We start from the raw sequence: 13,407 nt of genomic DNA, 5'->3' as shown, positions 1-13,407 counted from the left end.
TAATATGTTAATAAGGCGTGCTTCAATTTACGCAAATCTTTTCCATTTCCGTTTAAGTTTTCATATTCGATACATGTCTCCCTTTTGTATACCACTCTCATCTCTAGCAACTGTCTCAGTTTTCACTTGCTCAGAAAACATGTTTTTCTTTTTGTATGCGTCGCTTTAAGCATGTTATTTGGCTTGAAGAACTTTGTAGTTTCCTCTGCTCGGCTGCTTGTTATATAAATTGTGTGCGATTCTTGTTAGCGTCTCTTTAAGTTTCACATTCAATAGGCGGCAGGCACAAAAAGCATACACATATCCAATATATATATATATATATATATGTATATATATACCCAGACATAAGAGCAATAAACTGAGGTAGGAGCATAATTTGAAGTATCCATGAAGCGCAAGTTTCTTCACAAGTTTTCTTCTTATGTTTTCTTTTCTCAACTTGTGACGTGGGCGTTGAACAGAATCAACATAATTTTATTTCGTTGGGGTTTCTATTTAATGCAAACACATTTAAAATTGCGCCAGCTGCTGTTTGACAAATTCTTTTGAATGCAGTTTTACATTCAGATTGTGGTTTTGACTGATTTATTGCGGCTTACTGCATGCACCAGCTGCAGTTGTAAATCAAAAAAACAAACGCTATCAATGGAATGGCTCACTAGCAGACACCCTGTATTAAGCTTAAGTTACTTTTAGAGACGATATGCTTTCAGATATTCTAGACAAATATGACCATTCTTCATTTCTGCTGCACTTAATCAAGTTTGAGTTGTATTTGTATGTTTACCACTGTGATCTACCTGCCTGAATGTGTAGCATACCCTATTGCTGTATAGCTCTGAGCAGAGGGTATAATTGTTATTCCCTAATGCACATTGAGCCAGGCCGAGCATAAATTTGTTGATGTGTCTCTGTGTCTGACTGTCATTGTCATACGATAAAGTGTTCCACTGCTGCTGTTGTTGCAAAGCATAAATCCTTTTCGCCCAACCATGATGATGACTGTTATCTTGCTGGTTATGCAGAGGGGGTAGGGGTAGTTTGCATGTGCCACATATTTGTGTGACATTTTTTGGTTGCCTTAGTTGCTCACAGTTACGTGGCGCGTATGTGGCGTGTGTGGCATATGTGGCATGTGGCACTCAGGTAGCAACATTTAATATTTCTATTTTCGCAGTCCTAAGCTGCCTTAATGCCACCTGCAGCAGCTGTTGTGGCACACACATTTATGCATCAACTATTTCTGCTGCCAGCTGCCTGCTGCTGTCCCGTTATGCTGTTGTGCGCAGGATGCGGGCTGCGTGGTATTGTGTGTGATTTGTGTGTGGCCCGCGGCAATTTGCCAGGCTAACTGGCAAACTGGCAAACTGTCAAACAGGCAAAATGCATTTTGTGCCACGGTTTCGCTTACAGCGCAGCCGCAAAATATGCAACAAATATGGCAGCAAATGCTTTTAACTGCGGGCAGCGCATGAGTAACGGTGCGTGGCATAAAAATCTATCTGTCTATCTATATATATATATATGTAAACTATATACGTATTGGCTTTTAATTGAACAGTGGCTTTCAAATTGTATTTTTCATTTCTCCATGGATATAAATGCATCTAAATATTATTCGGCGTATGCCAGCAAAGAGCTTGGGATGCGTTTTAGCTGAGATGACATTGTTACATAATAATTTGAGCTATGGGAAAATATTATATAGGTAATAGATTATTAGTACTAACAATGCATATCTTTTAGTTTTATTTCCTTTATTTGCCTAGAATGTTCTTCATTATCTGTTCAGGCAGGCAGAACTGATTGCTTAAACGATTTCGATATTAACCAGAATACAATTTCTCATTTATTTTTTAGATGTTTTACCCATTTTTTTGTTTTAACTTTTAATGCGTTTTCTTGATGATCTGTGCTGTTTTTGTAATCAACGGATGGTTAAACAGATTTTCTAAATGATTTCGATTTTAAATTTAATCTATTGACTTCTTTTTTGGGATAATTGAGTTTTTACCAGTGCTCTGCCATGAAAAAGTTGTGAGCTGCATACTTTGCCTAACGCACAGCTAAATTGCAATAATGTCAAGCATTTACGGCCATTTGGTGGGGGCCAACAACAAAGCGAATTTCAGGAATTTGCTCAACTTCAACTTGAGCTCAGACCCGTAGACACACACACACACACACATACACACACTCCCACCCATCAAACACTCGCACACTCGGCACATCCGGCACGACGGTCACCATCAGCGGCGCCGTCAAAGTCGCCGCGTTCCGGAAGTCACTCAGTTGACTTCGTTTCTTGTTGTTGCTGCCAGCTGGCGGTGCTTTTTAACAGCATTCTTCCTCCAAAGCCAAACCCAACCCCATCCCCAACCCCAAAACCCAACCCACTCCTCGCTTGACAGTGCAAGGGGCGGCGTTAATGAACAGCAGACTGTGGCAGGTGAAAGAAGCTGAAAAAAATAAGTAGACGGCAAAGAAATTGCACGGCCAGCGGACAGTGGATAGCGGGGAGTGGGGAGTGGGCAGCGGGTAGGAGGGGAGATGGGGTCGAGGTAGGTATTTCTTAACTTACTTTTTAGCAAATCCGCCAGTGTCGTAAAGTCGTTTATTTCAACTGTGGCGAGACGTAAATGAAGTTAATGTCGTCGTCGTTTTACGGTTGTCCTTGTTCCCGATCCAGCTCCTGCTCCTGCTCCTGCTCCTGCTCCCGCTCCAGTTACCCAGCACCTTGGCATCAGCATCAGCATCAGCTTTAGCCTTGGCTTCAGCTCCTTCAGTTGACTGTCTTTTGCTTATCGTTTTTCACTTTGCATTGCGCTGGACAAGTTGTTGTTGTTGCTGTTGTGAATGTGCTTTTTTGGTTGTACGCGCTTTTGACAATTGCTTTGTTGTGTGTATCGGTGTGTGTGTGTGTGTGTGGGTGTATGCCTGCCCCCAATACAGGTGTGATAATAAGTATAATGACTCTGTGGGCGACAGCTGAGCGCTATTCTCATTTCGCTTAACTACGCAAATTCTATGGCATTTTTTTTACTCGCTTTTCATTAGGCGCATTTGCGCCAGCTGCTAATGAAGACCTAATTTTTGTTAGCTTCAAGTTATTCGATTAATTCAGCAGCAGATTGACTTTCTAACATCGCAAAGCTAACGAGTGTGAGCTGCCTGGCTTTAAGTAGTTGACAGTTAGGCAACATTTGAGTTGTTGGCCAACTGAATTGTATATTGTAAGTACAATTCAGGCTTTGCTCAGCTTTAATTAGCTTAAAAAGCGATTTTCATTACTGATTTAATATTGCTCTGTAAAATGACTGAAAGAGCTTGTGTTGTACTAAATTTATGCAAATATATTGTTTATTTCGAAAATCTCTTTGAAGTGCTTTAAATTTTAATGCCAATGAAATACTCCTAATTAGGTTTCAGCTGGCAAACTGATACACAAAATTGATGTTATAGACAATTGTATTGTATCAGGTTTTAATAGACTCCCTAAGCTAACTACTTATGCTGATTCATTCAGTGTCCATTATTAATGTTGTTTTCCCTCTCTGTGCCTTGGCCAAGATTCATCTTATCGTTAAGTGACATTTTCAGCCAGTGTCATGGGGCCATTAAGTCCAACAGCTCGCGTCTGACACACAGTCAGATAATTATGCCCGTAACAGGCCGACTAACTGATATCGTCTGACTCTTTCCCAGCGCAGCCTTATTAAATCTAATGGCCGCTGTGGTTGCTCGAGAGGATGACGTAGGAGAGAATGGGTGGCTTGTGCTCTGGTTGCTACTTTGGCAATACAATAAATAACAAACATAGAGCCGGAGCTGGAGCCGGAGCCGGAGCAACCCCCTTCACCAGTTTGCTCAGTTAATAGTTGCTCTGCGGACCATTATATAAACATGACTTTGACTCTGTCTCTGAGTCGCAGTTGTAGATGGAATCGGATCTCTGGTTATGTATTTGACTTTGGTTGTTCTTTGGCTGCACAGCGCCAATTTTTCTGAATATATTCCTGTTGTTTTTTTTTTTTTTCCTTTCTTTTTGGCACAGATAATCAGACAGTCAGCCAGCTATATGTTTATGTGTGTGTGTACATTGTATCAGCCTGGCCACGTTGTCAATATACACACACTCACACACACTCACACACACTCACACACACACACACACACACACTGCTTTTGGCATTTGGGGCTAAGCTTGAGAGCAGCAGCGTTAGCCGCGACGGCAACAACATCAAAGCCGCCCGCCAGTCGCCAAGGACTCAATGTAAGGAAAGGGGGGCCATGAAAGGAGGAGGAGCAAGGCGCACGCAGAGATTGCCGAGCAGAGCAGAGGACGCACGAATAAACGTATAAACGTTGAATATTTAATAAATGCAAAAAGGGATAATAAAGAAACGTAAAATGCGCCCAACAAAACAAAACACAATGAACAAAGAATATAAAGATGTCCCATATATTAATCTGTCTAAGTATATTAAATACCCTATATAAAACCGAATTAATTTATATGTGTTATGCTAAATGAAAGCGAAACAATTCAGAAGATTCGACTTGTGATTCTCATCAGCGATTTTTTTTTATTTTTTGAAGTATATATATTAATTAATTTTTAAGCTTTGTCTAGATAAATTCATATTGCTATTTGTCATTTTAATTTTTTTAATATATGCATTAAGATGCATGGAAATTTATTTAGCTCGCACTTAAAAAATTCTTCAATTATTATAAAAATAAACTTTGCATTTTTGCTGTTTTGAGTTGTTAATTTCATTTTCAATTCAATTGATGATCAATTATGTTATTTCTAGAAACCGCAACTTTTATAGAACAAGCAGAAACTAAAACAAAATGAATTTTAAATATATGCATTCAAATTGCAAACTTGTTTAACTTGCAAAATTAAAAATTATATAAACTCTGTATAAAAAATTCATGTTTTTATGAAAGAAGAACAAGCAGAAGAACAGTTTTTCCACAAATATATGCATTCAAATTTGAAACTAATTAAGCTGACATTTATAAAAAATTATTGTCGCTGTTTCGAAATAAGAGTTCAGTCTTTCTAGAAACTGTAACTTTCTCAGAACAAGCAGAAAATGGGTTTTCTGTTTAATATATGCATTTGAATTGAAAACTTGTTTAGCTCTGCCTTAACGCATCCAAATATTCTGAAATAATTCTAAAATTATCAGTATATTCAACAGAATTAATGTATACATATAAATTGTAAAAGTATTTCAGAATTTAACAGTATTACAAATTTTATATTTACGTCTGTGAATTGTTAAAGTAAAATTTAAATTTCCAGCCCTGTTCATTTATAATCTTAGCAGTGCACTAAATCTGAGCAGTCTCTACTATTTCGCAAAATTGCTGATAAATTGAAATGGACTGCAGAGAGTCCCCAATGGGGCACCGTTGAGTGCTTCGCCCAAAACTATGAATGGCACAAGAGAATTGTTTTTTATTTTCTATCTTCTTGATATTCTTTGCACTGTTTTGCTGATGATAAAAAAAACCCAGGAGAAGTTTTGTTGAGAACGTTCAGTGCTGAACGCGTTTTGTTGCAGCCTTTTCGCGCTGGCTAAAATGATTTTGATATTTTATTCATGAAGCGCTGCGGCGTCCGCTGCTGCTGCTGCTGCTGCTCCCTCTGCTTGAGCCTTTTGAGCTGTTTGAGCTGTCAATTGGCATTAGGCTATTGTAATTTATTGATAAATAAGCGGCTTTAAATATTGCATATCATAGCATAGCAATTATTGTAGCCTTTTTAATTTATTATTGTCTCTGTGTGGTTTTAAGGCAGCGGGAAAATTGAAACTGGGCTGGATGCGCAATTGGAGTGGCCCAAAGCTAACCACGCTCACTTTTAGGCTAATGCGCTTGCACACACACACTCACACACACACACACACACACACAACCACACATACGCACAACTAAGCAAATGCACAACAATAGCACGTAAGCACTTGGGAACGTAAAGTAAATACCGTTAGGAACGTGTTGCGTGACGTAAGCGTAAAGCGTGCGCTGCCTTTGGCGTGCTGCCTTCAACTGATTGTGTGGCAAATTATGAATCTGAATGATGCTGCTTTTAGCTGCCTGCTGCCTGCTGCCAGCTGCCAACATACTACTACAGTCGTGGCAAGTGCCTTTCGGAGTCTCGCGTCTCTTTTCGGTGCATGCAACTCGTGGCACTGGGGCACTGGCACACTGCCTCTCTGCGCACGCGTCGTGAGCGTAACAAAAACAGACTGCCTATATAGGTGCTCAAGGAGGAGGGGGCATATGTTAAGGTAAATTCATTGATATATATTGTAATAACATGCAAATCACTTGTAAATATTAGTCAAGGTTTGTTTATATCAAAGCTGAGACTAAATTGGCTTAAATATTTATTTATTGATTAAATTAAAGATGCGCCTTATTATTATTTTTTTTAAATTTAAATAATTAAGAAACATTTGCTGTTGTCAAACTCTGTCTAAAATTATATATATTAAGATGGTTCATCAACAAGGAACTTGTCAATTTATATTTTGGTCATTGTCGTTGTTTTTCTCCACTGTGCGGTCTGATTGCAAGTTGTGCCCTTTTCGGAGTAAACAACCAGGGCTGCTAGGGCTACACACTCACGCACCCACACACACACACACACACACACACACACACATAATATACACACACTTCCACGCACACACACGCTCCGAATCAGCGCCGCGTCGTAAAATAGTCGTTGAAGTTTTGCGCTCAGTTTGAATTGTTTCTGGTTTAAAAACGCATCAAATTTGACATTTAAAATGCCAATTGTTTTCCCTCACAATATGTACTATTTACTACTCTTATAGCTAGCTACTCATCAATTTTATTGCCAAAGAGTTACCCAAATATTTTCATATATAGTCCCACGTACTTAAGTACGCTGTAATATATAAACTCTGCTTGAGTTTTAATTGCATTTTCAAATATGTGTACCATGAAACTAATGAGCAACTGGGGCACATGAGAACTCGCAAAGAATTTTATGTTCTATGATTGTATTATATTGCATGATATAACATATTTTTACAAACTTTGCCCATGTATTTTGATACACCCTTTTAGAAAGAAGGAAGCAGACGTCCCCGACAAGTAAAATAGTTTTTTAATAAGCTGCGCTTGAAGAGTCTATATTGCCATATTAGTTTTTCCGCCAAAAGTCTGTTTGTCTGTTTCTGTGCAAACAAGTACTCAATATGCTTCTCACATATGAATAACAAATTATTAAAATTTGACTACTTTATCATATAACTCCCATAAGAAGAGTCGGTTGGTTATATAAATTTATAGTGAAAGTTAAATATCGGTGTTGTTTCTTAAGTTTTTAATCTGAGAATGTCTTACTAGAACTGCGAATTGCTGATTTGAGGGCATAGAATCTTAATTTATTTGTTTCTTATAACAATTTCTTAACAACAGTTTATCAAGCTTAAACTTTAGTTTAATATTTATAATTTAAAAATTGAATTATAAATTTATTTTCTATAATTGCGGATCAAAGCAGTCCTTTTGTTGGAATGATATTAAAATTATATACAGTTGATAATTCTGCGATTTTAACTGTTTCATCCAAATCCATTAATTAAGATTTTGTCTGTGATATTTATGGCTTACCCACAGGATACATATAAATTGAACATGTATATTTCTTGTTGCTGAAGTGTCATATCGATTATAATAATTGCGTAACTGACATTCAGCATTAATAATTGACACACTCATTATTGTCATCGACATTTATTTATGCGCATTCCCCAATGCTCGACAAGCTCGTAAATCTTTTCAAGCTGGCTGTGGATTCCTCACTGACTGGTTTATTCCATGTCCTTTGGTTGCTCTCAGCTCGCCGTATTTATGGCCATCAGTATTAAAAACTTTATTATTATTAATATTGCGTTTTATTTGCGCACAATTGACTGAACTCTGAACACAATAAATTGTATTTGTTTACAGTTGTGAGGGCCATTTATTGAATGGGATTCTTGAATTCAATTCAATTGAAATATTCATTGTTCTGACAAAGGATGTGCAACCAGAGTAAAATGAAATCAAAGTGCCCGAAACCTGTTAGCCGAATTGCATTCTGAAAAGAATGAATTTTATAAATTCCACTAAAGTTTTGACTTTAAGTCAATCACAATCGTTACAGCTGCTTAAAGCTGTTGAAATAGACTTTGTATTACCTTTTAATAGACTGCATTATTTTCGTTGTTATTTCACAGAGGCTCCCAGATTTAATGCTACATTTGCCACTTGTAAATGCAAGATAGCTGCACTTAAATTTTTATTATTGTAGGCTAAGTGTGGTGGACTTGGCTCACTGCAGTTGTACGGAGTCGATAGATTGTGAAAACTTTGTTGCTCCGGCAGTGCGGATACCTTGACTAAGCCAAGGATTACAGCCTGAGCCTTACAAAAGGCGATGGTAAATTATTGGTAAAGTTTTTCATAAGAAACTCGAGCTCGAACTTACAAATAAATGCATTTGTCTTGGCTACGGCTTTTTAAACTCTTCGACTTGCTACCTACTAAATAAATTAACTGGGGAAGGGTATAGTCAATATTTCCAAAAAGCCACTGCACTCCTAAGGATTCTGTCGAATTCTATGAATTTGGCTTATAAGATCCCACTTATGTGGTATTGAGGGCTGCCAGTGGATGCAAGACAAAATAAAGTTCAACATTTGCCATATTGTTTACGTTATGAACTCAATATCAAATAATTTTAAGGCATTATCAAATAGTGTGCGTTGATAAGCGAATAGAACTGATAAGCTAGCTTTCAATATATTTCTAGTGGGTGGTTCCAAAAGTTATGGGTGAAAAAACATCAGTAAACATATAATAGATCTGAAAGTCTGACAACTAGATTATAAATAAGTAAGATAAGTAAAAGAAAACATGCAAAATATTTTTAGAAATTGCCATTTAATTTCTAAAATGCTTACTGATCATATGTAAAAATATGTATAAATTTGTAAAACTCTTACAGCAACCCGCTTGTCAATGATTAAACAACAACCATGACTAACGATTCGCAGAAAGTCCATTTGAATTCACAAAATATTCATTTAGTTAAATATGTATATATAAAAATTAACAAAGACCTAAGAAATAGCCTAGTCTAGAGGGGAATGCTCAGTGAAAGTTCTCCTGGCGATTTGGTTCGATGGTGACTCGTGCATATGGACTTCCAGCACCCACCTTGCGTCGCATGGTGACGCCTCGATGCGGCCGCAGACCCATCACAATTAGATAGACTCCCGCAGCACAGAGTCCAATAAGACCCAGTATGATCAGACCATAGGCCCATCTTGGCCATCTCTCGCAACTGAACTCGTCGCGTCGCAGCGAGGAGATGAGCATTCCACGAACTCTGGCTGGTCGCAGGCAACGACCGTTCGTCTGGATGGTCAGATCCTTCATCCACACTAGCTGGCAGTCACAGTGAAGCGGCACACCATTGAGATCCAGTTCGGTAAGTTGCTTAAAAACCGGTGACAAACTGACATTGAAATTGCGCAGCAAAGAGCCACGAAAACTCAAAGTTCGCAACGGGGGCATAGTAAGATTTCCACTCTCCAGCATAAAGGCATCGCCATCCAGATGGGTGAGCCGACGGTTGTTCTGGAAGCTCATCAACTCAACTTGCCGCAAGGATGCCAGCGAATGGGCTGCGATAGTCTGCAACAATGGCATATCCTCCACATAGAGCTGCCTTATCTCGCTCCTATTGGCCAAATCCACGGGCAGCAGCTCCTCCAGCCGGTTCTCGCTAATGTCAAGGCGCTGCAGGGCAGCGGGCAGTTGGTCAGGCACACGCTGGAAGAGATTCCGACGCAGTGAAAGTTCACGCAGTGGGACATCGAGACGCAACTTCAATTCACTCAAATTGCACGCATCCAGACGCAGTGCATCTAATTTGGCATTAATGCCATAGTTGCTGTAGAGCTCCGTTCCAGCGGAGATGCTCTGATTGAGCTGCCTATTCCACGATAGCTCCAGTGTAGTCAGCACTAGGAGTGACCCAAAAATCTGGCCGGGCAGCGCATGCAGATTATTGTGAGCCAAATTGAGTACCTGCAGATGCGGCAGACTGGCAAAAGATTGTGCATCCAGCTGCTGTATGCTGTTCCAGCCCAAATACAACTCACGCAGACTAACCAAACGTCCAAAATTGCTGGCTGAGATGGTGCTAATGTTATTGTGCATTAGATTGAGCAGACGCAGACTGTCGCTGTTAAAGTTTGGGGCGCGATTCAGCTGATTCCAGGACAGATCCAACGTATCGATGTAGAGTGGCAGCAGTTCCGTCAGATCCTCTGCCTTGAAGTCCTTGTAGCTGCAGTCGATGTGCAGGGCACGCATGCCCCAGGGTGCGGCACTCACATTGCTGCACTCACACGACTGACGCGTATTGCGATATGCGGCGGGATAACAGAAGCGATCAACGTCCTCATCATTTGCATCTATCAGCTCTGTCTTAGCAGCAGAAACTAGCAGTGCCAGCACCAGCAGGAAGCTCAGTCGTGGAGCGGCTCTTCGATGCATAGTCATCGTCAGTGTATTCGTCATGGAGTTGGTTTTGGTGCTCTTTTGGCAACCGCACTGCACCAAATTGAAAATATTTGTGAATTGAGCTTCTTGGCTGCGACACTGGCATTCTCGATATGGTAGATATGGTTTATCTTATCGCTGGAACTGGAAAAAAAGCTCAAAGGCTATGTATAGAGATGGGCTGACTGAAAAAATAAATAAATAATGTAAAGCACGACTGTGAAAACGAACACGAAACAAGCTTAAGAAAGTTAAGACGTTTATTGAACGATTTTTTTGCTTGCTAATATTTTACAAACTAAATTTTAAAGTGGTCCAGCCCAGCTGGTCATTGGTCATAATTCTAATAGTATTGTGTATATATTAGTGTACATTAGATAAAGCAGATCACAAAATGATAATAAGTCGACAAATATTTAAAGATTCTCTCAAAATTTGACGTTTCTGGCATCATAGAACTCTTATATTTAAGTCTGATTTTCAGCTCTATATCGATTCTATCTATGAGTATTGTCAAAAACTTCAGTTGCCATTAAATTGTAGAACTCTTTAACTTTAAAACCGTTTCAATATCGCTTTAAAATTAGTTTCGACTGGTTTCTAGGTATCATAGAAGTCATTATTAAAGGTTTTTATTTGCTCCCTTCTAGAATTAGAGCATTTTCATGATGTTGCCACTTCATTGCACACTGTTTACCCTTTAATATGATTCCAATACTTTTTACCCTTATTCAATGGAAAAGTTGACTGACATTTGCTCACATTCGTTTCTCACTCATCGCACTCATTCATGCTCTTAGTCATGAGTTTTGTGATTCGTTCAGGTGTGCATTCAAATATTTGATAAGATAAGGTGGAAAGCTTTTTGTTTTGTGTCTCTCTCTTTCTCTTTTGTTGTCATCATCAATAGTTTGGTATTTGCTGTGGTCTCATATCGTTTATCTAGTTCATTAATCATGTCATAAGCTGGGGCATAAGCAAACACAAAAGGCAACCGCTGACATACATCGAATCACATTAAATATTGATGGAAATTGGTTCCCTTTGCATCAAGAAGCTGACACCTTTTTTTTTAATACCTCGCCTCAAAAGTTGACACTAATCCTTGACAGCGATTCACAAGTTGACTTGGCCTTATCCGAGAGGATTTCTGCGTTTCTCAGAAATGTTAAATGTGGGCCAAATTAACTCGAATTCTAATTGAAACCCTATAGAAAATTAATCATAATTATATTACAAACTCAATCAAATTATTATTGCAATTTTATAATTATATACATAAAAAAATAATCAGTGTACTTATTTCAATAAAGAATTTGTTATGCCAAATATTAATATAATCTTACATAATTATATATAAAGAAAATTGTTGAACTTAATAATTTAGTAAAATGTATAAAAACGAAATATATTTATTTAGGTAGTTAAATAAATGAAAAAAGGTTTGGGGCACTTTAAAAATCAGTTATCTCTAATAAGAATTTAAGAACTTTTTAGGCAAATGTGAGTTTTCTTTAAGTCAACAAGTTACTTCGCTTCGGCACGAAAGTTCTTAACGAAATTAAATTTAGTCTGAGATTATATACCCCACAGCTAAATAAATTAAACATTTCATGGGACTCTCTTTTCAGCTGGACAGTCTCCTTGGGGGCTTTTCCATTGCGCTACTATACAAAATTGTAGCTGTAGTATTTAAATTATTGTTGGGTCTTACAAGCTGTATGCGAGTGCGTCTGAACTTTATTTTATTCTGTCAATGGTAAATTGATGAGGAACGCAAACATAAACACACATATGTATACATATACTGTATATATATGTATATATGTATATACATACAAGCAAAAGCACAGATTCACACGCAAAATTTACATAAATTAAAGACTTGTATGGAAAACTGTTTCCCGCTCTTGACTTTTGTGCACAGACACAGCATCAAATTATATGTAAAGCGGTGGGGCAGACGAGTGGAGGGGAGTGGCAAAGGAAGTAGGGTGGTTGAGTGGAGGAGTGTGGTGAGGTGAGAGGGGCGATGAGTTGAAACGAGCACATGTAAAGCATTTAATGAGCTCTGTTGCCGGCTGTCAAGTGAGTGTGTGTGAAAACATGCAAATTGTGAAAATGCCAGGCACATGTTTCAGTTATTGCTTGCCAAGTAACACCAACCACCTACCACCTCCCACCACCCCTACCAGTGACACCCCCCTCTCCATCGAGTCATTATTACAAGGCAAATTTATTTTCAACTAAAAACTCATTAATTACATTGAAAAGCTGATTACGCGTGTGCGTGCAGCGTGTGTGTGTGTGTGTGTGTGTGCGTGTGTTTGTGTCTGTGTGTGTGCTTATGCATGTACTTAACAATAATTATGCGCAATTTAATTAAAACCCAATCCATGGAATCTAATGGAATTGTTAATTAATAGGACACACTTTCAGCTTCAATTGCCCGAGATATGAAATTGAGTTCAGGCTTGGGCCATCCATCAATTTCCGGCCTTGTGTTTTTTGGTGAGGTCAGCATTACGAACAAAATTGCAAAATAAATTCAGCGCTAAACGTGCAACAATCAGAATTCCCACACACCCGCCCACTAACACACACACACACACACACACAAAATAACACAAGCTGTGCGCTGGAATGTTCTGAATATTTATGGAAATTTTAATATTAAATTGTTGGACTGCAGTAGCCAGTTTGTGGCAGGTGGCAGCTGGCAGCTGGCTTGTGGCAGCTGTCGAAGCTATGGTCAGGTTCAATCAGTGAGGCTTAAGTGCGTGAGCTCGAAATGAA

At 38.7% G+C, this 13,407-nt stretch overlaps 1 protein-coding gene across 1 annotated transcript; it reads right to left on the bottom strand.

Moving 5' to 3' along the window:
- Positions 1-8,967: 8,967 nt before the first annotated feature.
- On the bottom strand, positions 8,968-10,698 carry LOC6560644 (leucine-rich repeat neuronal protein 2). The gene has a single exon (XM_001986772.2). The coding sequence runs from the start codon at positions 10,627-10,629 to the stop codon at positions 9,193-9,195; it is 1,437 nt and encodes a 478-aa protein (XP_001986808.2). The 5' UTR covers positions 10,630-10,698; the 3' UTR covers positions 8,968-9,192.
- Positions 10,699-13,407: the final 2,709 nt, after the last annotated feature.

This window comes from Drosophila grimshawi, unplaced genomic scaffold, assembly GCF_018153295.1.
Source record: "Drosophila grimshawi isolate 15287-2541.00 unplaced genomic scaffold, ASM1815329v1 contig_1367, whole genome shotgun sequence".
Lineage (NCBI taxonomy): Eukaryota > Metazoa > Arthropoda > Insecta > Diptera > Drosophilidae > Drosophila > Drosophila grimshawi.
The sequence above is the reverse complement of the archived record's forward strand: the minus strand, read 5'-3'. Positions and strand labels throughout refer to the sequence as shown.